This window comes from Plectrocnemia conspersa, unplaced genomic scaffold (genome assembly GCF_051122295.1).
Source record: "Plectrocnemia conspersa isolate PC_06_02 unplaced genomic scaffold, ASM5112229v1 ptg000008l, whole genome shotgun sequence".
NCBI lineage: Eukaryota > Metazoa > Arthropoda > Insecta > Trichoptera > Polycentropodidae > Plectrocnemia > Plectrocnemia conspersa.
In genome coordinates, this window is record NW_028277172.1 from 1,542,045 (window position 1) to 1,567,770 (window position 25,726).

At 30.9% G+C, this 25,726-nt stretch overlaps 1 protein-coding gene across 12 annotated transcripts in view; it reads left to right on the plus strand.

Moving 5' to 3' along the window:
- Window positions 1-494: 494 nt before the first annotated feature.
- LOC148232689 (uncharacterized) overlaps window positions 495-25,726 on the plus strand; it is a 74,649-nt gene continuing 49,417 nt past the window's right edge. For 10 of the 12 annotated variants that reach the window (XM_088191177.1, XM_088191179.1, XM_088191176.1 and 7 more), the window contains exons 1-2: window positions 11,920-12,241; window positions 22,326-22,427. In XM_088191177.1, the coding sequence (XP_088047303.1) occupies window positions 12,212-12,241; window positions 22,326-22,427 (132 nt within the window). In that variant the 5' untranslated portion in view covers window positions 11,920-12,211. Of the gene's footprint in view, window positions 530-11,508; window positions 11,596-11,919; window positions 12,242-22,325; window positions 22,428-25,726 lie in introns of those variants that run through there. The other 2 variants (XM_088191186.1, XM_088191183.1) reach the window with 2 other exon arrangements.

A 25,726-nucleotide genomic window follows, 5' to 3' on the forward strand; every position in this document is an offset into this window, starting at 1 on the left:
AATGCAATTATCGAGCGTTTGATTCGCCGGCGAGCCATTAAACCCGAACTTTTGATCGATGAATGGAAAGCTCCGAAATAAACCACATCCGCAAATACATATAACAATGACGTTTAAGACCTTCTTCTTCTCTCTGAAGAAAAATAGGAACTAATCACTTTTCTCAGCGCGAACACTTTTTAGAAAGCCGTCAGACGAACCACTGTCTGGTGGACTTTGTTATGTTATAAGATTTTCGTGGCGTTTAAGACTTTCTGTTCAAGTTTTATTTTTAAATACGGTCGCGCACTTTTTTAAAACTGTCAACTTATGGTCGCCGGTGGACTTGTGTTGTTTTGCTATTATTTGGTTTTAGTTCTTCGTTAGAGAGATCGCGTTTTCATTATGACGAGTTGAAAGTCGCGTAACCTCATTCGTCGTCGAAGTGAAACTGAAAATAGTTCTGGCGTCCGAGGGTATATGCAGCAGCGCAGATCGACGATCGAGATTTACGATACGCTGCGGCGATAAGGCGGGATCGGATTTAAAGGTTTGAAGCTGTTTTTGGAAGTGTTTTAATGATTCAATAATAATTTTTCATAAATAGGAATATGCCTCTTTTATTTCAAATGTAAAAAAGACATGCAAAAGTAGAGTAGCATATGTATGTATATTGGAAAGCATTTTATTTTTTTGTACTACAATGTTTGTGAAGAAAAAAACAGAGTAATGAAATCTATTAATATGTATGTGTGAATGTAGAAAATATGATGAAGGATAGATCATAAGGTTTTTGTTAGAAAACAAATTATTACATTAGTATTTAAAAAAATATAGTATATAAAAAATACTTAAAGGAAAGAGTTTATAATAAATTGGCAGCTGAAATTAAATCAGTAGAAAGCAAAGTAAGATTTTATTTATATATTGACATAGTCACTATGAATCTTGATACAATACAATACTGGTAACTAGTTTCATGGTTCAAACTACTTTTCATTTCTCGAGAGCATTTCACTTCGAGAAATGAAAATAAAAATATTTTTTTGTGTCTATAAAAAAATATATGTAATATATTATTGTAGATATCCTTATATAATTGATGAACAGAGATGATGGTTGAAGAGAGAAAATTTGAATAGGATGATGATTTGTTATAATGGACGCGAATAGTCGAAAGACCATAACCTTTTAGAATTATCCATTTTAGAAACGAAATTTAATTTCGTCAACAAGCAAATTTTATGACGTACTCTGTGGACAGCCCTTATATATTTTTGAAATCTGTTGATTCCCACGCGACGCGATTTCTTTTTATCAGGTTATTAATGTTCTTCTGAGATTATAAAAGTAAATATGAGGCCTATTAGATTAGTTGAAAAAATCGTTAACAATTTTTTGCCATTCAAATACTTCTAACCTTCCAAAAAAGCATGCACCTTTTTAAGCATCTGGCACAGACCGACCCTTTTCTATGCAGTGGTATAAAAAATCAGTGGTTGTAAAATTATCACAGCAATTGAATTTTTAATGAAAAAAACTCTTTGAGAAAATTCTCAAAAAATCTTAAAAAAAACCTGTACGACGGATTTTAAAACTTTTCTGTAATTTTAAAAATAATTTGTAATTTAAAGCGTTGTATCTATAAAAAAATAACGATTGGTAAATCAAAATGATTTTTCTAAAAGTTCATCAGTGAAAACGGATGGCATTTATTATGAATTTTTTTCTTGATTTCAACGCCGCTACTGTTATATTATTTTCGTACAGAAAAAAATGGTTCAATTAAGAATTTACACATTCATTTTAAAAACATACCGCAAGCACAACCAGGAAAAATTTATTCGATTTTATTATCTTTATGTCATTACTTCATGAATATCTGCTGCATAAATTTAAACTTTAAACTTATACATTGCCATTTAATTATTATATATAAAATTAATAAAAAATTCAGAGTTCATTGCTTTTGTTACTGATTCTAACCATTTGAGGAGTATCGCCGTATATGTACGGCGGTCGATCTTTCACTGTTTTGAGGTACCCTACATAGTTATATATTTACATATATTAAAATTGTTACATATTTACATATATAAATGAAGAAATAAAAAAACATTATAATTATATAATATTTTTTTTATTTATTTTTTTGTAAATGATTTCTATTCAAAATAATATCAATTAATTAAAGAGTACGAATCAAATTACCATAAGAAAAAATATTTTATTAAAAAATATTGAAAAATTTTACAAAAAATATTGAAAAAATATGAAAAAATTATAATATATATATTTTTTGTATCAAAACTCTGTATTGATATAAATAATATATATAACATATACGTAAAATTAATTATCAAAGATTTATGATATCTTGGGAGTTTGGATTAATATTATTGATACAAAAACAGAATATTCAAAATATGTTATGCTTGCACTACACTCTCTGGAAGTTGTCGAAACCAAAGTTCAACTGAAGTCGGCCGAGGTCGCCGACTTCCAAGTAGCGGCCACACTGCCACGGACGGTGCACGTGAATGACGTCCGCACGGCGGTTGCTGTCACGTACATCTGGCATATTTGCGCGCGATCGAAAAATGTGCCAAATAATCGCAATTTTTAAACTGTCATATTATTAAAATTATGCTACTGATAATTATAAAAGTTTGTGTGGGCACTAACCAATAGAATATCAGTGAAAAATTTTCGGTCGTAAATATTCAATTTACGTAAAATCTTTGTCGGCTTTTGCAAAATGCCACAAGGCATAAAAATTATACTTCTGAATACGAACACCACATCTGTGACTATCCTAGAATTTGTCGCCATCGATTCTAAATAAGAATTCGTTATGGTGTGACATTTATATAAGCCGATCTAGGAAAATACATAAGGATATTCGAAACGATTTTTTTTAGCAAAATCAAGTACCACTAATTATTTTTTAATTATTTAATTTTATTTAATATCTGTTAGAAGAATATACTATTAAAAATATAATTAATCCCTTTTGGTGCCCTAAAATATTCAAAGATGTCAGTAAGAATCTGTTGAAGTCCCCGATAAGCATGTGGTATTATAACTTGACCACGTGACCACGATGTAACGCTCGACGTGCGTGTTAACCATAGGACGCCTACGCGCATACTGAAATTGAACCGAACTACTTGTTCTATCTCAGTTTGCGTAAAACCATATCATTATCTCTCTCACTTTCGTCACTTAACAAGCGAGAGAGCGAAAGGGGAAGTATCTCACCGCTCGCGCTCGAAAGAGCAGCTCCGACTTCGGTTTCTTTGACTTCGGTCCGTTTGCCGACAATGTTCGGAAGCTCTCGAAGCTGGCCAAGTCGACTGAATTACTTTACCTTCCGTTCTCGCTAAGCTCGGACAACTTCCGAGAGATTTTAGAGCGGGCAGAATCGAGCTCGACTGAAGTAACACCGAAGTAACCCACAATATTCTCCGTCCTTGGTCAACCTTGGCCAAATTCCAGAGAATGTAGTGCAGGCATTACGTTATCAGAGCTTTCAATTTTACCAAATTAAAACATTTTATCCATTCCTCATTTAAAATTTCGTGTCACGGACGTCTGAGCTAGATGCAGCGAGCTTTAAAAACGAGCTTTTTTTACAGTTTTTATTATTTTTGTAGCATTCTTATTCTATGTTTATATATAGTGATTTTTGCAGTCTATTTTTTCAAATTCGAGATTTTTTTTGTAACATTAACAGTAAAAATATTTTTTTTCTCATACAACTGTTGTGCCCAATACAATTATGGCATGACCTTATAAACATAAACGCATTTATAAATTGGCATGAATCGGGATTTTTAAAAAATGTTTTTCCTTTTTGTATAAAAATATCATTTAATAAAATGTTTACTTTTTTGACCATTCCATTTAGATAAATTATATTTATCAAAAGTAAATATAAACAGAATAACAAAATCTAATCAAAGCCAAACTTTTAAGAGCTTAAAATAAAATACAAGAATGTATAGATTAAAAGATTTTGCCTCACATATTCACTACTTTTATGATATATAAAAGTAGCGAATCTGTGAGTCAAAAGCTTTAATCCAGACGTTTCAACAAATTATTTTTATCTCTTAAAAACGTAAAAATATAAACGAACACAATTAAAATGTTGGATTGGTGTCGTATTTCTTAAGTATAACTTATTTGTTATTTTATTGATTCATTGAAGAGCGATTTTTATTATAATTTTAGCACATGTTGCTCATTCTCAACTAATTATTTAATGGTTCGCCTTATATGATAATACATCATAGCATAATGGAAAGTTTGAGATCGAGAAATAAAATAGTCATTGGAATTAATATATATTTAGTAATTAAATTGGACTAAATGTAAATACATTAGAACGAGAAATAAAATAGTCATTGGAATTAATATATATTTAGTAATTAAATTGGACTAAATGTAAATACATTAGAACGATTACGGTTTCTTGATCTTTACAAATATGATTTAGATTTATTATGATATTAGGAAAATAATTTATTGTAAATTGTTTATAATTTAGGGTTGTAATATTTTCTAAAAACTTAGAGCATCTAAGATTTCATTGCGATTTCAGCAATAAACTTTATAAAATGTAACTTTTTTTATTGATGGTGTGGTGTATAAATCACAATAGAAAAAAGTAAAAGCCCAGATTTAAAACAAAAGTCAGTTAACGCTAAGTGTATATAATCTTACTTGCATTTCAATTATGTACTGAATAACATAAATACAAATTAAATTGAAAATAAAAATTCTAACGCATTTTACCAAAGGCCAATATTTATTATTTTTCAGTTTAAAGAAATGTCACACAATTTCATTTTCAAGGTCGTCGATGCCGGTAAAATATTCCTACCATCTCGGCGGATATATTCTAGTCAGGTATTCTTTTACTAAAGATTTAAGTGTGACTTTCGAAGAACGTTGGAAATTTAGCCAGCATAGGAGATCATTAAAAATGCTCGGTTTTATCTTAAGAAATGCGCGCTACCTCAGGAATACTTTAGTATTGCGCACTCTTTATGATGCTCTAGTCCGCAGCATACTAGAAACTAGCTCTATTATTTGGATTCCAGGCGTAATGATTCAATGTAATAAACCGAAGCTGGAAAAAGTACAGCGTACATTCCTTATTCTAAATATTTATACTTGAAGGAATACTGGTATTATCCGTTCTTGTTCCTTTTATTTTGGGAGCGCTGAGATACGTTTCTTTGTCAACTCGAAAAAGTGTTTATATAATTAAGCACTTCTGGAAATTGCTCAAAAGCATCGTAGACAATCCTTCGGTGCGTGAGCAGCTCCAAACGTGGGCTCTGGAAGGTGATTATAGTTCTCGGTCGCGTCCACTGTTCTTGACTGAAAAGTCTAGAACTGGAGCACTTGCCAACTCTTCTCTGGCAAAGGCCGTTCGTCTGCTCAATACTGTGCATAGAGATATTGACATTTTCTCGTGCTCATATAGGGTTTTGGTTCAATTCGTGTGGGACAATGCACATCTGTTCAGGTGATTTGTGTCTATTCTTTTATACGTATATATGTATATATTATATTTTATACTTTTTGCAATCGTGACGCATTAGGCTCGCCAGTCAGGTCACGATGGTCATAATTTTAATAATAAATAAACATCCAGATTATTATTGATGTCGTAATTTCCCGTTCGATCTTTAATATCTATGTGTATCTAATGAATCATATACCACTTTTTAGTGACCGTAGTTAGCAGTTTTTGCATTTTTGTATAAATTATTCACATTATTTTCAATAATATCTGATCTGCCTCACTTTTTTCTTAATCTTCTTCTGACATGTTAATCAGTGTTTTTTTTTCTCTTCGCTTCACCAACAGACATAAGCTCTTAATCTGTGAATATACAAATTTTCCACAACTTGGAACGTGTTTATTACGAAAATCTACCATAAATAACGTTGCTCGCTGGACTGGTCGATGGTTTCTGTGGATTATTTCCGTAGATCCGAATGGATAAAATTAGATCTCTATCACACTCGTACGAGCCATGGTTTTGTACGTTTGGTTTAGTAACGAGGTTTAATAATAAACACCAGGTGAAAAAAATCATCCAAAGCAGATTTAAAGCTGACGAGGCGTATCTGGATAATTTGAGGATTTTACGGGATTACTTGTGTTAAAAAATTGGAAAAGCCGATTAGGATAGACGTATTTTTAAATGTAAACGATGCATGTTTCAGTTATATAATAATTATTATATTTAACATTATATGTTTATTGGTTATTTCAATCTATATAAAAAAAATAAACTAGAGTTTTCCCCAAGATTATTAAATGCAAATTATATACAAGGAGCTACTTAATTCACCTTTTACCTGAATATACATATTTTAAAACAAGGATGAAAGCTTACTTTACCATTTTTAAAAATATATAAATATTTATTGAAATTCAGTAATAGCGACTAATATAACCTTCAGCTAATTTAAAAATAAAGCAGACATTAAAATATTGCTAAATAATTTGATTTTTTATTTATATTAACATCGGTCTGATAATCTTAATAGGCACAAGGTTTTACAAAGCATAATAATACAAAGTCGTTCATCAATGCTTAATAATAGATTGTTTAACAAAATCTCCAACTGATAAATAAGATTTTTATAAATATTATCTTATGAAAATATAAAGTTACAGAGATGTAATTGTTTTAAGAATAATAAAAGACTGAGGCATTTAAAAAAATGTATTACTTTACATAATTTGATTCCATGGTGGTTAAAAAAATAAAAGTTTTTTAATTTCAATCTAAGTATGCAAAAATTCAGGTTATGAAAAAAGTTCACTTTGATATTAAAACGTCGTACATGCCTATATGCATAATAACTAACTTTCGTAACCAGCTTTTCCAGTGTTTTTCTTTTATTTATAACGTATCCTTAAACGCTTTAATACATTTTAGTTGAATTATGTTTATCTAAAGGTTATTACGATTTTCATTAAGTGCATAAGATGTTTTGCTTAACATTGACATTTAACATTGTGACATATTTAAAACAATTAGAGTAAACGTTTATCTCTTAAAAAAACTCATTTTCTTATTCTACGCACTGATAATAAAGTGAAGGTTCTATTTATTATCAGTGCGTAGGTAATGAGAGCTGGAAGTTAAAACCATTTTATGTTGTTGCTTCTTAGAATGGCAAAATATGTATACGCCTTTAGAAAGCAACATTCGCTTGATGGGCATTGTCCAAGGTCGTATTGCATCGCAACGAAAATCTTGTGGATCAAGTGAATTATTATATCCGTGACCGTTTCGCACATATTATTTATGTGGTTGTAACGAGAGTTGTGTGATTCAAATCCTTTACGCAATTGTCTTGTTTCCTTATTTTGCTCACAGTAAATTAGCGCTAGTTTTGAGACAATGACCCTTTCAAACGCAAGCAGTTGTGTGTGGTCGCCTCAGATTATAGACTCGGTTCTGGATAATGGAGTTGATGTGGTGCGATTTTTATTATTTTTTAGGGTCTTTTTGCTGTAATAATTAAGATTTTGTGTATACATTAATTATATTCTCAATGAAAACCACTCATATATTTTTCTCATTATTACTAACATTATCAAAAGATGTATTATTATACACTTTTTATTTATTGTATACTTATCAATTATTACACAAACTCCTTAATTATTGCATCAAAAAGCCCCTAAAAATTAATATAAATCGCACCACATCAATTACATTATCCAAAAACGAGTCCATAATAATAGTAATAATAATCTTGGGCTCCCCGCGGAAAAAAATCATAAGTCGGCACTTGTCAATATCACGATATTGGGGTGGCCGACAATGGGGCGAGCGTGATAGACAAAACAACCCCACAGCGGTATTTCCCATAGTCCACCCCCGTTGAGTCACAGCCGTTAATTATTCGTGACGGAGTTGGAGTTGCGCTCTGATAAATTTTGTATTTGCATTTACAGTAAAAGACATGCACTTACTACATTTGGACAGCATTTAAAACGATTAGAAACTAGAACCCTAGAGTTATCCTCTTTTACCACATAAACACACAGAGGGTTGAAAGTGTTTAATTTGCTCTTTGATTAAGTCAAAGGAACGAATGTGTATCTATAAGCTGTGAATCATTTAAAAGCTCTAGAATTGTCAGAAATATGCCATAATAAGATATCCAGTTATTTGGACATATTTTAATCGATATTGCTTATTAAAAAGAGAGGCTAAGGATAAACTTATTTTAAACCTGATACTGAAAAAGTTAGCTCACTTTATTTTGCATGAAAACATATAATATATTCAATGTTTCAGTGTGCAAAAATGTCTTCTAGTTATTTAATTTTTTTTTATTATAAATGTATGTTGCGAAAAAAGCGACAAAAACTATAGCTTAGTGTAAAAATAATCAATACAAAATTAAATTAAATAGCACAAGCATCAAACTTATGAAAATGAGCTCAAAGTTACTTTGCAAACCCCTTAGAAAAATGTAATCATGTATCAATCTTATTTGCGACGTCAATCACAAAGCTCCCGTAAATGACTCCATTCCTAGCAACGCCCATTAAATATTTAAATTTAATTAGATATATTATAAAAAACAACCATTTTCAATGCATTATAAGAATCTTTATGCATGTTTATAAAAATGTCATTGGTTGTTTTTATATTAAGCCACAAATATCAAATATCATAATTTTTAACCTAGATAGTTTATTATATAAAACTCAATGTCTTGCACTAACGACCCATTTTTTAACTTCTGCCCTCATAATACTTTTAAGCTCAAGGTTAATAAATACTGACAAACTTAACATTCCTCGTGTGATACATCAGTGGTGTTTTGAGTTCTGCGTGTGAGATTTATTCGTATTTTTTCCTTGTTAAAGATATTATTAAAAAAATCTTCCAATACTAATTCCGTCACAACTAACACCCTTTTTGTGTTTATTCGAGAGAGAAAAATTTGTTTACATACAAAAACCGACGCGATCTTTGCGGCCATTAACGTTTAAAAATACATTATATATAATTTTGGGGTTCAAGTTCGTTGTTCGAACGAATGAACTATGATAAGTATAAAAAGATTTACTTTATTTTAAATACATATCTAAACAACACGATCAAGCTAATCTATTTAAGTTTTTACAATAGGTACTACAATCATACATTGATTTTAAATTATACAATATGTCATATAATACATACCATGAGTAAATGATTTTAGTATAATATAGTTTTTTTATTAGGATCTCATTTTTCAAGTTATCATAAATTTTTCTCCTAACTTTTATAATAATAGTTGAACATAAAAAAGAGTTTCATATTTCATTTTAAACGATTTAATTTAAATTAAATTCTATGCGAATACCTGCAATCCAAATATTTATTGCGGGAATATTTTTATCCACATGATTATTATGAGAACTTCCCTTCGCCCTTGCTATTCTAATTACTCTTGTTTACTGTTTTAAATATAATTCCAGTATTCTGGATTGAAAGCCCTTAAAGAAATGTTAATCATAAAAAAATAAGAAAAATCTTTACTTGTAATTGTATAAAATTGTAGTATAGTGTTATCAATAACTAACATTTACTATATTTATTTTACGAAATACCTCACAATATTTAGTTTTCTGTATGTAATTCTATTTTTCTCGTATCTATGCTCATCGATCATTTGTACATATTGTGTGAACATATCCATCTATGTCATGGTACATGTGTTTTTTTGTTGTACTTATGTATATTTGCAATACATATGTTTATTTGTATATACATACATTACGAAAATATAGAAATATGAAAATCGACGATAATTCGCTCACGTGTAGGGAAATTGAACGCTCATATCAGAAATACATTTGTATCTTAAATCACACCAAACAGCGAATTGTACTTATATGTATTTTGGCCCTTGAATACAAATGGGTTTCTTTGCACAGTCCCTATGGGACAGCGGTCGTCAACAGGTGGCTCATCTATTGCTAACTATCTTAAGAAATGACGGTAGATAGCAAAAGAAAGTATGTTATGAAAAAAATATAATGTGATTACCTATATAAGTATAATGATAAATAAAGCAATCTTATACAACGTCTATAGTTATATTATTATTATAATATTCATATAATAGTTTATTGATTATCCAAAAAATATTTTAAATCATTATTTTATTTTATTTTTTATTAATAGGGATTTTAATATTATGTTTAATAGTTGAAGTTTATTTTAGTATTGTAGTGATGAAGTCATCAGTAGTAGACATTTAATAGTGTCACTCGTATTTCGGCACGTAAGATGTCACCAGGGTAGTGATCGTGTCCAGTAGCGTGCCGGGTGGCGCCGCCCCCGGGTCGATAGGGGCTGATGCGCGCGCACGCTGGAGAACTCTGCCTCAAGTGACGTACAGCAGAAGGAGTGCAATTAATTTCGCAAATTAATATATTAACCTAATAATCACAATATATTAAAAAAATATTGATAAGGTGTGGAACGTGCTTATGGGCTAAACACATAAGATTTAATTTTATTTGGGTCGCAAAAAAATATAAAAAAATCCATTTTTATATTTTTGTTTGTTTTGTAAAATACAATATCTAATGAACATTACAAATAAAGAAAAGTTCAACCAATTTATCTACAAAATTAATATTTTCTTATTGACACTTAGCACCTCTTCTACGATACTATTTTTTTCTAAATTTTGTTTGCAGTTGTACTTTTAAATCGACCTAATTTTATTTATGCGGTGCTCGTTTTACACGGTTAAGAAAAAAAATGTTTTTTAATGCTCCAAATTATTACATATTTTGTTCCACACATGTAGCGCAATGATGTACAAATGCACTAGCTTACTCTCACTTCTTGCACTTGACTTACATGGAACCTCTTCTGCTGCTCATGCAATGTGTCTATATTTCCTGGAACGGATCTACATATTTGTTACAGCTGGTGTGCATACACAAACTAGTATGTTCATGAATAAACTCCAGTGAACACTTGTGTTCACTGAAGTTTATTCATGAACATACTAGTTTGTGTATGCACACCAGGTGCCTACGGTGAGATACATTCCCTTTCGACAGGTAGCTATCATAACTTACGAACTGAAAGCGATTCCCTAAATATGTACCGAATAACCGAATCCCAAATCCATAACATATTGTATTAAGCGTAATTCTATGTAAATAATCAATAGCGTTTGCTCAAGAGCTTTGCCATTTAATATGATAAAAGGATCCATTTGTCGTCCTATGTTAAATTTTATATGCCTAAGCTTATTTATATTTGCCATCGGATTTATGCGATTCGTCCCTCTATTGATTTATTGATTTCTTTTGTCTCACAAGCGCAGCGGGACAACCCCCGCTTTCCGCCAGATGGAGGGTGAAAAATAACATTTCTACCCCCATGCTATTCACCATGAGTCGCAAGGTACGTGCCGACGCAGGCGCGTTGACTCAATCCCCCGGCACCTTACTGCCGCACTTGTTACCGGCCCTCCGCGCCACGACCAGTCACTATGTGATCATTTTTCGAAAATGTTCGCGCTGACACAACCGTGATGCTGCCGTGAGAGCAAGTTCGACCCACAATCGATAAAGTTTCATCCCAAATCCGGATTCTATCCTCCCCCGTTTCCTGTGTCGCGAAAATCCACCCAGACAGTGCGAATCGATCCGGAAGTGCTATTTTATTACACAATCGATCGCGAGTTGGAATGAGTCATTCCAACGCGAATACTTGAAAAGATTCTGCCTCATAATGCGGCACATTAGCCCCACTGTCTGGTTTTAAATTGATCAATTTTCGCGCAAGACGCCGGCTCATTACATTTCAATTTAAATGAATATTAAAATAATGCTCAAAATACGCGATGCTATGACCGATTGTTAAAAAAAATATCATCTGTCAAAATCCGGATCGATTCTAACCTCACACCCGTCGGTCATTTTACTTAAAAATTAAATCGGATCGATCATAACCTCATATTAATCGGCTATAATTACATTTTTTGTAATATTTGTAGGGCGTTTAGCGTATAGGACTATAGGACAGTGAATCGTTTATATTAGTAGTACTAGGTTTTTTATTAAACAGTTTTGCGGCCATCCGTAAAACTGTCACGTTATAAGTGTGTTCGGTGTTGTGCATGTGTAAATATTGCTAATAGACAAGATTTATCCCCGGACGACGAGATGACTATCGAAACGGGAAATCCAAACCAGGTGAGATGTCAATCTTTATTGATTTTATCATACGTGTATGTACAAAACGGGGATTTGTTTGGCAACGTTGGTAACACTGATTAACATACTTACTAAATACGCGCTTTCCAATGCTTCTAAAAGTATTGTCTTGCGTTGCTTAGTTTAAATAAATTATATTATAAATTGAGTAAAAAATGTGACATTTTTATCTCTTTCGTTAAATTCTAATTAATAATTTTAGCGGTTTTTGATTATTGGATCTTCGTAAAATAATTAATTTTAAATCTAATAAACTTCAATATTAACTATTAATGTATGAGTTACTTATTTGTTATGTTATATTTTACAAAATGGACTTATTTTGTTTACTCTCTTAATTGTAAAGGTACATTTAATAACATATTAATTTATTTTTCAAGTGTTAGCATGGCAGTATGATTTATTTATTTATTTGTATTTTTCGGAAATTAATAAGATTTCAAAATTCTTAAAAATTATATCAAAAATAAAAATTTATGAGTACAAATATCCTAAAACTTTACTGTCGCATTTGTATCTTAACATTTTATTCTCAGAAAATATTAGTTTGAAGTAAAATAACATTTTTTTACACTGTTAGTTAAACTAAATAGCTCAACTCGATTTTACTATAGTGTCGGGAAGGAGTTGTCGTAAATAGCGTTATTTCAAAGTTTAAGACTGCTATGGTATTTGGAATAAAAAATCAACTAAAAAAAATTTTCAGTACTACCCGTGATCGTTGCGACGATATTATAAGACTTGCTAAAAGCTTATAAAACGAAAGTCAGTATATAATGTGGTATTCGGTGTCTTAAATATTTTTCAAGCCGGTATTTAAACGCAAGATTAAATTGCATTGCATAAAATCATTTAATTGCTATTGGTTATAGTATAAGTCAATCTTTATAAGACAATAATGAAGTATGTTTCTGCTTTGAATCATCATATTGGAGAGATGCGAGTATATAAACGCATATATAGCCATACTAAATTCACTTTCCTCAGTTACTTCTCACAATAATATACTTCAATATACCTTCAGAAACAGGACTATCACTTCGCTTCCGACTTGAAATAAACGCAAGCTCAGCAGAATTCGCATCACGTGAAGCCACGTAAAATACGACTGAAATACGACTCTTAGAAGTATAAAAAAGTGACTGAATTTCATTCCAGCCGTCGATAAAGTCTTATTAAGCATTTATATGAAGCTCATGAGTACGACCCGATACTCGAGAAGACTTGAAGGCTACATTCATTATTTCACAAATTGTAGGTACAGCGCATTGAATATTGATTCTCTTGAAGTATACTTTACTACCAATTACTAGGTACATAAATTGAATTTATAGGGTGAGAAGTAAACACGATAGAGTTCAAGGTTTCAAACGCTTGTTGACAACCTTACGGCAGCGCCACTGTATTGATTTTGGCTACGGTCTGAAAACTGCACATAAATCTCTTTATAAGAGATGCAGCTGTTATTCGATTTTGAGAGTGAAAACAAATAAAGTCCATACGCTTTTGATCGATCGTCGTTAATCGCAAGAATAGCGATATCTCTTCACACTTTTTATTGTATACAACTACCGCGAATTACACAAAGATAAACACTTCCATTTCATATAAACTTTATTCTCAGATTATTTATTTATTCGACGTAAAGAGCTCGCAACGTGACACAAAGCAAATATTTTTCGCTAGCTGAACACAAAAAAGTGGCGTGATGATATTTTTCAATGGAATTTGTTATGTAATGTACACTTTGCGCGTTGTTCCTCCTCTTTGGATCGATACGATCTCACGGAATATTTTGTTTTATGAAATTTATGTATGTACCTATTTAGTGGTGTGTTTTGTCGGCGCATGTACCCAGTACCTACTATGTTATAATTCGGTAACACGCGATCGGCTTCGTTTTCAGCTGAATTTAGACGTTTATAACGGTAATAACGGCCATTGGATAGGGTAAATCAGTAAAAAAATCATGGAACGAATGCAACCACCACGCGATACGTGTAAGGGGCGTGTGAATTTTTATGTTGCGACATTATAAATTAATTTGCAGAAAATTTGAGGAATAAGGTTTGAAGTGTGGTATTTGTTAAAAAATCAACTGAGAACAGATACTATAATTGATATATATTTACAAATTATTACTTTATTTAATTGTATGAATCAAACATCTCAGTCTGGGTCTATTGACTTGTCTATATATCATAACAACCAACGTGTTAAAATTTTTGAATTATCAATAATTTTTATTTATTTTAAATTATATTATTTTAATTCACGAGTAATTTGATTTTTTTGGTGGTGAAGTAGTGAAACCCTTAAAAAATCTAAAATAATTTAATCCATAAGCATTACAAGCAAAATTGAATGTTAACATACGTCTGAATGTGAACGCATTAGACTAATATATGTTATATTGAAACCCTAGATTTTCAATTTAATAAACAGTAAGGGTACTAGATATGTAAATTCCAGAAACCTCGGAATGCCAAGATATGTTGGTATTAGCATTGCAAGTGAATAGATAAAAATATCTACATACACAAATGTGTATTTTATATTATATATACTGTGTTGAAATTTCACGTGCAATGAAAATAAATATGTGATATAAAAGAAGATAGAGGTAAATGTCAAAAACACACAAAGGGAAAATCTTGACATTGTTGACGGTTGGTAACACTGAAACGCGTAGGCGTATTCCGTTATTTATTTAATAGACACTTACAAATAATCTAATAAACATAAAAACACTTAACGTTTATTACTATATGTAGAAAAAACGTTAGAACACGTTAATTGAATTATAACAACGCGTTCGATATTACCCCGCTAATTAATTCCTCTCCTTTGGGCCAATTTGTTACACAAAATGCCGGCTGCCGTATAAATTTGAATTAAAAAAATGTTCAATTTTAGGTCTGTCGTGTCGGTTTCGAGAGGTACACTCGCTTAATTATAATGTTCCAGTGCTTTTGGCTCGGAATTGAAATAAACGAAGGGAGGGGTTGAATAAATTAACGGCGCGTGTGTTAGGTTAGGGGTAGTGGGGGCGTGTCCGCGAACGTGCGTGATGAAATCGCAAAAGTTCGAGGTCGCGTAGGCGATCATGTTTCGACCCCGATCGAACAATTATCGAAACCGTAAATACGGACGGGTGCGTTTGACAGGTATGGACATGGTCGAAAAATTGGGCGTTTGACAAGGACAGCATTTCAGCTTTTTCTAGGGGGGTGAGGGTAAATTGGCCAGTCAGTGGTCGTTTTTATTAAATTTGGTTTTTATAAAGATTTATGGTATTTCATTAAATGACATGCATTTTTCTGGGAAAATTCAAGGAGAAGCAAATCTACCATCCTTTTTAGAAATATAATTCACGTCAAAAGCAATAAAATCGTGCCGTCGCTGTCTCAGTAGGAACGCTGGTTACCGAGCGTCCCCACTGCGATTTCATTAAGATTCACAGTATTTCATTAAATGACAAGCATTTTTTGGTTAAATTTAAGGGACGACGTTTCTGAGGTTTCGACTGGCGGAAATATACATGCGTGTAATGTATTGCCGGTAGTGACGCAATTAAATATTTAGTAGTCGTATCTACGTTGTTCGTGTATATTTTGTAATTGATGAAATTAATCAAATAAACTAATATTGGATATGTAGAGGATCATACATAACTGTTCATTAGAAAGTGAAAATTGAACAAAGGTGTATAAAGCAAACAAAAACACGATATTCAGAAGCAAAAAAATGATATTGCGACCAAGCTTACAATAGCCACGCAGACTTTAGCCATTACATATCATATACCATTAGGGTTAATCATCGTGACCAAAACTGTTTAAGCGTTTTTTAAATACCTATACAATTAATTTACGATCTTGACTCACCAGTAGAATATGCACTGTCTTGTAAACAGCTGTTTGTTTTGTGGCTTAACGGCTGAGGTTGCTTGATCTGACTCCATTTTGTTGTATTTTTGTCTTAAATTGCGTGATTCGTGTTAGCGTTGCGTGTTCAGATCACGTCGGGGGGTCACCACTGTTGCGCCTCAACTCCGATGGGCGAATGTTATGAAATATAATTCAATACACGCGTGAATCATGATGGTTACATATAATGGCGCTACACGTGTAAGTAATTACATAACATTTGATTAATGTGTAACACGTGTAAACAATGATATTTTGTGTCACCTATATACACCTACATTATATTTAATTAATTTACGTAAATTAATTTATTCGTTGCTATGCGAATTTATTTTTACAAAAATAGTTATTGAGCCTGGCCATTAGTGGTAATTATGTAATTTGTTAATCTTAACATAGCTAAAGCTTCAAAACAAATCTCGTTTTTTAAGGAGCACAGAAATAAAAATATGCTAAATGCTTTCATTAAGTCTAAGATAAGTATAACTGCCTCTGGATTGATTTAGATTTTTTCCTAGCAGTTCTTAGTAATTATGTTATGTAATGGAGGAAATGGCTAAGCCTTTTTTTACGATAGGGATGGCTGGCGAAGAGAAAACAAAAGCAGGTGTTGCATACACGAAATTTGTTTGTACATTTTTATCTCCATTCAGACATATTTTTACCCAAATAATGCAACTAAAAATTAAAAAAATAAATTTTATTATCTAAAAACAATTATTGTAAGTGTTATTATGTCGTAATTTTAACTAAATTGTATTTCCCAAACTTAATTTTTTGGAATCTGAAAGAAAATTGTAATAATATGTAACTTCTAAATAGGAATATATTTTTTTATCAGTAAAGTGACTTTTGCTTTACTCTGTTTATCAAATACCGGTATTTCTTTTATTTTAAATGCTGAACCATTTCAAAAAAATACTATAAAATACATATTTTTATTGTAATTACAGTATTATTTTGCAGCATATTTTTTTGATTTACAATAATAACTGTTTAAAATTTTGATATGCATATGAAAAAAGAATATCTTGATATGCGCCATATATTTAAAAAAAAAGTCTCATATTAAAAAAATGTTAATATAAAAATTAATAAATTTTCAGCATCCGTCTTATTTATTTAATAATGTTTCATCATCCATCTTATTTATTTAATCGTAGCAATCACTTGAAAGATATTAAAAAATGCTTATTTCTGTATCAAGACATCAAAATATTTTAGTAAAATATTATTAATGAATACATATATCTTACAAAATGGCGGATCGATTTGTCTGCGAAAAGTTTGTTTTATGTCCAAATTGGCCAATGAAGAGCCTGTCATTAGAGCATCCGCCGCCATTTCGGAGTTTTACGCAGGAAACTGCGGAAATATCACTATTATATATTATATAATGTTTTATAGCTATATACAGGGTCTGCCAGTAAATTTGACGCAGGCATTTTAACGACTCCCATAAGGAAAGTAATATTTTTTTACCGTTTTGCTAGCGGCATGAAACACTCGAGGCTTTTTTATACACGGGTAAACATTTGAGGGTGAGCCTAATGTAAACTTTAAAATTGTGATCATAAACACAACACCAGTGTCTTGTAAGCTAACAAGTTAAGATTAATAAAATTTATAGTGATGCGTGACTACAATTCAGCGAGTATAATGGTTCTGAATCATTTGTGATTCTTGAATGAGAACCACAATGCGTTCATTAACTGTGAGTATCTGGATGAGAACAAAATAATATTACCATTAATGTGCTTATTGGGGAGTTTTGCATGCGGTATTTCAATCGAAAGCAAAAATTTCTTCCAGAATCTCTGAATTGTGTATAAGCAGTTTGAAAAAGTGCTTTCACAAGTACACTCGTTGACGCGACTCAAAAGAATCATATCCCAGCATACATACCCGATAGGAATTTTCTTGGAAATAAAAATAGATAATATTTGTTTTTTTTTGTAATTTCTCATTAAAAGTGAGTCGGTTGCATTATTTGGCAATAATAAAAGAGAGGCATACTTAAGGGTACTGCGCAGTAAGTGATTATACAGGGCACACAGTTCCTTAATTGATGCTCGTATCGCAAGATAAATCATAAAACATCTTAGAGGCTTTATTGCATATGATTTCTATATGTTTAAGTTTTCTTCAATCCGCACTGAAATTTATTTTAAGGAATACTTTAAGAGCATTGAAGGAAGGAAAACATATTTTTAATAATATTAGTAATGTATTCACTCAACTTATTCATTTTGATTTGATGAATATGTATTTTTTAAATTATTTTGTAGAAAAATCTATGTAATTACTTTGTTAGTATCAAGGGACTTGAACAATGACATAAAATGGAGCCTACATAAAAAATATTTGATAAAACAAATTATATAAAAGATTATCACTTGACTTACCCTCATGCGATTTGTTATGCCTTTCTATGTATTGTAGCATTGCGGAATAATATGGAAGTTATCACGGCGGAATAATTGAAGTCGTGTGCAAAGGGTTAGGTGTGTAGAATGAAATTCGACATAAAAGCCTTTCGAAATGAAACAAAAATTGGATCCGTTTTCACGAGTGATGTAATGGGAGAAGGAAACGGGGCGGGTTTGGGTACAATGTGGTATTTCATTTTCCCTGTATTTTTGAAAGCCTTTGGGATTGTGCGAATGGGGCGCGATAATTTGCGGGCTCGGATGATTTCAATGGATTTTGTTTTTTACAATTTGCCATGTGGAAGAAGCGAATGGGGGAGAATTTGATCGGAAGATAATGAAGCAGTGTGTACTGTGAGCGCAGTTGTTGTATGAAGCATCTTTGCGTTTGTAGGGTGTCCAAAACTTATAGACAATTTTGATCGTCTTATAAATATATCAGAAAATATAATCTATTTATTGTATTATTAAATAGCAAATAAATATTACTCTATTTATAAACAATATTTATTTTAAAAAAATGTACGAAATATAAACAATACCAGCCATTATTGATCGATTGGAAATCGTGGGTTTAAATCACGTGTACCTCATTTTTTCTATGCTGTTTCTGAAATATGATCTCTAGTTATAGTCGGCGTTTGTATTGAGTATTTATTTCTTATTAATATAAAATAATTTTAGTTCTAAATATATATTTATTATTAACATATTTGTATGAGATTTGATTTTCTCGCGGTGTTTTTTATTTTATTTGTTTTCAATAACAATTTTTATTTTTAGCTCACAGAAAAACAACGTAAATGATTATGTATTTTTTGCGTATTATGTATTAATTATGTATACTCAAACTGGAGAAGCATACAAATACGTATTATAAAATAATAGTATTCTGAAATGTACGAAACACGACGACCGACATTGATTCTTATCTGTTTCTGATCTTATCTTAATATTTATCTAATAAATATTTATTATTCCTTAAAACTCCAATGGTTCACTAATATGATAAAAAATATTTAGTAAAATAATGAGTTGAGAGTTACAGTAATGGAAAGCGCGATATTACAAGCACGAAGCGCATGATTATGTGCGCATATCTAATAAAAAACAGTTATATTTAATTTACATAAAAAAATAAAGTTTAGATATAATAGCTTTGATTCTTTAAATTAGTTTATTCATATACCATTGAAGCTTAGAATTTAATGCGTGACCTAGGTCATGTTTTGTTTAGAGGTTTATTATACTAATTTGTAGATGGGGTTTTTTAGTAGGAGGATAAAATCACTGTATCACAAACGAATAGAGCGATTATATTGTTTATGTGCTATTTAGTTGAGTTATAAATATTGTAAATAATAAAGGTACTAAAATTCTGCCTTGTGGAGCTCCAGAATAATTTAATAAATTTTTATATTAATTCGGAAGATTTTACATTTGAAACAATAAATTGGTTAATATATAATGTTTCCGTGGCAAAACTTTATTTCCAAAAATTCTGCTCCTGTAGAGCATAAAAAAATATTTTTTATCTAGCAAGATTTGTAGATTATTTTGTAATATTTTATTTTTATTTTTCACCCGTGACTGTTAGTATTCTTATGGACCGATTATAAATAGGATGCGTAGGATCCGTACCCGGCTTATGACGAACTATTGCGTCTGATTTCTTCAATGCGATTGGAAAGTATAGACAAGCTAGAGTAAACTCCGGCCTGTATATGTATATAAAATAAATAATTAATACTTAAGAAGTAATTTATGGCTCTTTAGATGTTCTTAATTACTTTATGCAATTTCTAGACTCAGACAGTGCCTAATTGTATTAGTAAATCTAGGAGTCAATTATTATTACTACTTTTTTCATGACAAATCACTGCTTATTACAGCGTTGTTTTTTTAATTTTGCGAACACTTTCGGCCCCATGTAAAAGTGCAGGTGATTAAAAAAATCGCTTTTAAAGTTATTTTATTTATACGAAGAAAAGTATTCAGAACCTTATAAAATGTTCAAAATAAAATATTCAAAGAAAAAAATCTGATTTTTTGCGGGCCGCTAGTTGGTCTGAGCTGGTTTATTACATGTTAATTAATAAATAAATCTTTAAAAAATATTTTTTTTAGATGTTTTAAATACACGTAAATATCAGGCGCGTAAGGTGAGATACATTCCCTTTCGCTCGCTCGCGTTTTAAGTGACGAGAGTGAATGAGAAGAAGTGGATGTGCGGATCGCATGTAACGCACGCTCTTACCTCTCACTTACTCTTGTCACTTAACACGCGAGTGAACGAAAGGGAACGTATCTCACAGTACGCGCATAATGTTAAATGTTTTAAGAAATTTGATCAACGTAAAAAATAATCAGCGGTAGTTAGTGTTCTGTATGATTGATTACAGTAAATTTAAAAAATAAAAATGCACTACTTAAAAAAAAAACTCTTCGTTTTATATTTTGGGAATGTCAATTTTTGCAGACTGAAATTAAATAGCAATTTTCAGATTTTCTTTATTTCAAATCACATTTTCTTTGTATATTATGATATATAGCAAATCGTCGAATCGAATCGTCGCTTTATAATTCAAATGTACAAGATTCATTAAACAAAGGAATGCGTTGTTTTAAAATAATCAAGAAAAATTCAGCGAATTGTCTTGTTAGGATTTTTTGTAAAACGATTTAAAGTTCACTAAAATCAATTATGCATTTGGTTTTACATGTCAGTAATAACCTCAGCTTTATTCTTGAGGCTGTAAACAAGATTTGGCGTTGGAGACATGATTTTTTAATTATTGATTGGTTCAGTAACTTGAGGTTTGATTTTTTTATTTGTACAATAATATTTTTGCCTCAAAAATATGATAGCTTTATATATATATAAAAATACACGTTGATTTTTAATTAAATAAATATGTATTTTTAGAGGGCTCTTCACTATTTATTGTCGAGAGTGTTTATATAACTAATATCTAAAAAAAACGTAGAGCGTAAATTATATTGAATTAAACATATCAATGGTTTAAAGTGTAAAATTGCTAACTTCATGTTTGGCAAATTTACAGGAGAAACAAAAAACTAAATAGACAACTTGAAAAAAATATCTCAATTTTATTCATATGAAATTTTGGTATTTAATTGGAGATTTTGAAGATAGAAATTTTTTGAGCATGTGTATTTCAAATGAAGGTACTAGATAACATTAATAAGTACTTTTCACAGAAAAGCAATCAAATTTACACATATATTTAATGGGCGATAAGATAATGATCTTGAAAATAAAAAATCGATACTACCCTGTGTACTTATACATACCGATATAACCCCTCAAGGCGACTAACCAATCACAGGACTGAAATTTAAGAACATAAATTAAATTTTTGTGCATTGCCTGGAATTTACAGTGTGTTTCATATTTTAATTATCATTTTGATCGATCGCTCCCCACAATGTATTAACATACAATACATAAAAATAAATTGGAAGCGATTTCAAACGTCTGAAATATTGTTTTAAATTACCCTTTGAGTCGCAGCACATCACAAGACACGCCAAAGTATAGTCTGCGATCGTTTAACTTCCGCACTTCTAAGTGCGCACGTATAATATTAAAATACCATCGTTTCTTGCAACGGTTTATGCATTTTATGAAAGAACGTAATACATGTTCACTTCTTATTGAAGTTTTTTTTATTTTTTTTTCAGGCGGATGCCAGCACCGCTTTCCTGAGAGCGGCTCGAGCTGGACAGCTGGACAAGATCTTGACATTGCTGAACCAGGATATTGACATCAACGTCAGCAATGCGGTAAGTTCATAAAATAAGTTTTGCTGTCATTTATTTATTCGTATGTTATTTTGAGTCGACATGTTAAGACTTGATATAAGCACATGTAAAGATTTTCACTCAAAGAAAATGTAGATCAAAGAGAAGCAACTACCTTTGATCAAAGATCTAGCTCCATAAGTTCAAAATTAGTAATGAAGCGATATTTTTATTAGATGATCGAGAAATAACCAACTGGTAATGATACTTCCGAAATATTATTTTAATATTTTTAATTAAATCTTTTAAAATTTTTAATTTAATCAAAGTTTTTGTAATTTGTTGAACTCTGAATTACGGGAGTCATATGTCGGGAGTATCTGCGGAAGTTCATGATAAAAGTTTTTAATGGAAGCGTTTTTCGAATGGAAGGTCAGATGTTTATATAATACGCTATGTACACTTACAAATGCTAGTCAAATGAACGATGTTCTTTCCTTTTTCTGCTATCGATTTGTGACGATTTGAGGGTGGAATTAGATATGTTCGCTTTTGTGTCGTATTTTGAAGAAATAGAGTTTTAGCAACTTCCGAATCTCCGATCGTCACGTACGTCAATATAATATAATGCAGTTGTGTGGCAATTCATAAATTAATTTATTACGATTTTCACACCAATTTGCTACAAGTCTTTTCTCACAATTATTGCTCAGCAATAATGACTATTCTTTATTATCAAAAATGGGTTGTAATGTAATATTTACTAAATAAAGCACGTTTCGTGTACTCTTTCAAGTGAACTTGCATTGGTTGAAAACAGTAGAAGATTAAAATCAGTTAGTAAAGGAAATTTAAATCCACTTTTTTATGATAGCCAAATATATAATTCCTAGCTCTTTTATCATAGATGATTTTTCCAGAATTTGGATCAGTGATTTCCAATAAAATTTAAAAATCTGAAATTATTATATTTAACAATTTGTTTGGGGGTAAAAAGTAAATTTGATTGTCATCTTTTGGGAGCTACATAGAAATGTCTTAATAGGAAATAGTGGATCTAGTTACCTATTCAGAATTATGTTCTGTGAACTAGGTTGATTTTTATATTTATAAAAATATTCGCTCGGCAAATGCTGCAAGAATTACTTAAATTTTTGTTTATAAAACTGTGTAATTCTATTTTTATTTTATTTTTAATATTATTTTATCATCTATTATAGAACATTATTAACATAAAGTAAAGATTTTTTAATTTTTTTATATATTTTTTTTATTTAAATTTTGAATTTTTTCTTACTTATTTTTTTTTCAAGATTTCTTTTAACGAAGATACACTTTTTTATGTTTTGAATAGCGAACATTTTGGAACAAAATGGCTGATCAAACGGGTTAAAAAATGAACTTTGTTTTGTGTCGGTATAATTATAACTATGGTAGTTATAGTGTCCTCAAATTTCGATGTCCGTTTTTTTAAATCTATTTAAAACGCTTTTGCCCCCTTAGGTTTATTTTTAATTGAAATATAATAATAGAATAAAATTCATTTACGCCAAAAATAAAAATTATTTACAACACTGCATGTTACATAAATTTAAAAAAGGGAAGTAGGGTGACTATCGCGACTAAAAACATATGTTTTATACACTGTCAAGCTGTGGTAAATCGAGTTTCTTTTTGGAAATTAATCATTGAGCCCCGATCATAAAGAATTTAACGGATAGGCTGAATACTGAATATTGATAGCCAGAAAAAATCGGGAACCATTATTGTAACACGATGTTACAGGAAAGCGACATTGGTTAACCCATTTTTAATTACATGATAATCATTCCTGGCCAATATCTACAATATATTGTGGTGATTTTTTAAGCATTTGATTTCTTTAAATATATATTAGGTCATCACAGTAAGCTAATTTTTTTAGGATATAACGTATTCTTTCATTTCTCAATTTGCTGTTGTACATTTTGAACCGCTTTTAGGACCTCTATATATTTATTCGCAATCGATATTGTTATACTTATATTCTGTCTGAAATTCCCAGACAGAACTACGCCGTGTAGACAACACTAAGCATTTTATTGAGAAACTTTAACCAAAGGCATTGACCCCACATATTGTACAACTTTGACATTATTTTACCGATTCTTATATTGTATGAAAGTTATACCATTAAACTTCTACATTAATAGCAAATATAAGTAAAATAATCCACCATAATATCATAATTATGACTGACTCACATTACATTTCTTTTATATTTTAATATGTATAAGTATAAAAAATCTCTTTCGTAGCATGAGCGTGAATATTCTTAGCACATTACATTTAGTTGAAATATTTTATATATGATTGTCTTGTAACGTGTGAGTAGTAAATTCACAACGATGTCACGATTAGTAGGCCATAAGTGATTCTTTGCTTCACCTGAATATATAAAATATTATCAGGCGCTATTTATAATTCACCAAAAATTCTAATTAATTCTGTTTCGTATTACAGCCCAAAATTATATTTTCATCTTGTTCATTTCCTCTTGGCGGAGAGGTTCGTTATTAGCGTTTGAATAATTAATCAACTAATATTATTACGTCACATTTTAATTTATATTTATGTCCTCCATTACAGGCTACATAATTGCGTTTATTATATAAATGTGATCGTCTGCCCGAGAACGAGGGTGTTAAGGCCAAGCGACGTGCCCGAGCGTGCGCATCTCCCCTTTTAATTCAAGATGGCATATATTATTTATTTTTATAGACGCGGGGAAGGGATGATGGAGCCTTTTATTTTATGCCCAGTCACGTGACCGCTATTCCCCAACCGATTCGCACATATGTTGCGGATCCTGGGCGATTTTTAAACAAATTAATGGCGGCGAGAACTGTTAGCTCGTTACGTTTATAACACGTCATGGTCGATTTTTATGCTCTTATTACCGCTAAACACGTGAGAAAACAGAATGTGAGTTTTTTTAAATAGGTTTATTGACGTCGATTATAGTTTTATACGACCAGTCGGCTTAATTTAAACAGGGTTGCCAGTATTATTTAATTAATCGCGACCGGGCATTACAAGCTTGTCTTAATACTTAAAATAAAAATATCTGCCAGGGACATAAAATTATTTATATATATATATATATATATATATATATATATTAATCAGATCATCTGTTAAATTCAGATATTGTCTTCTAAGTAGATTTTGATTTACTAGTAGGTTTACAAGTAAGCTTGTTTAATTGACGCAAAATGGCAACGTTGTAAATGTAGCGTTACATTGTTTATTGATTTCACTGCTGTGGGTTGTGTGACATACCTTACTATTCGTGATGCTGT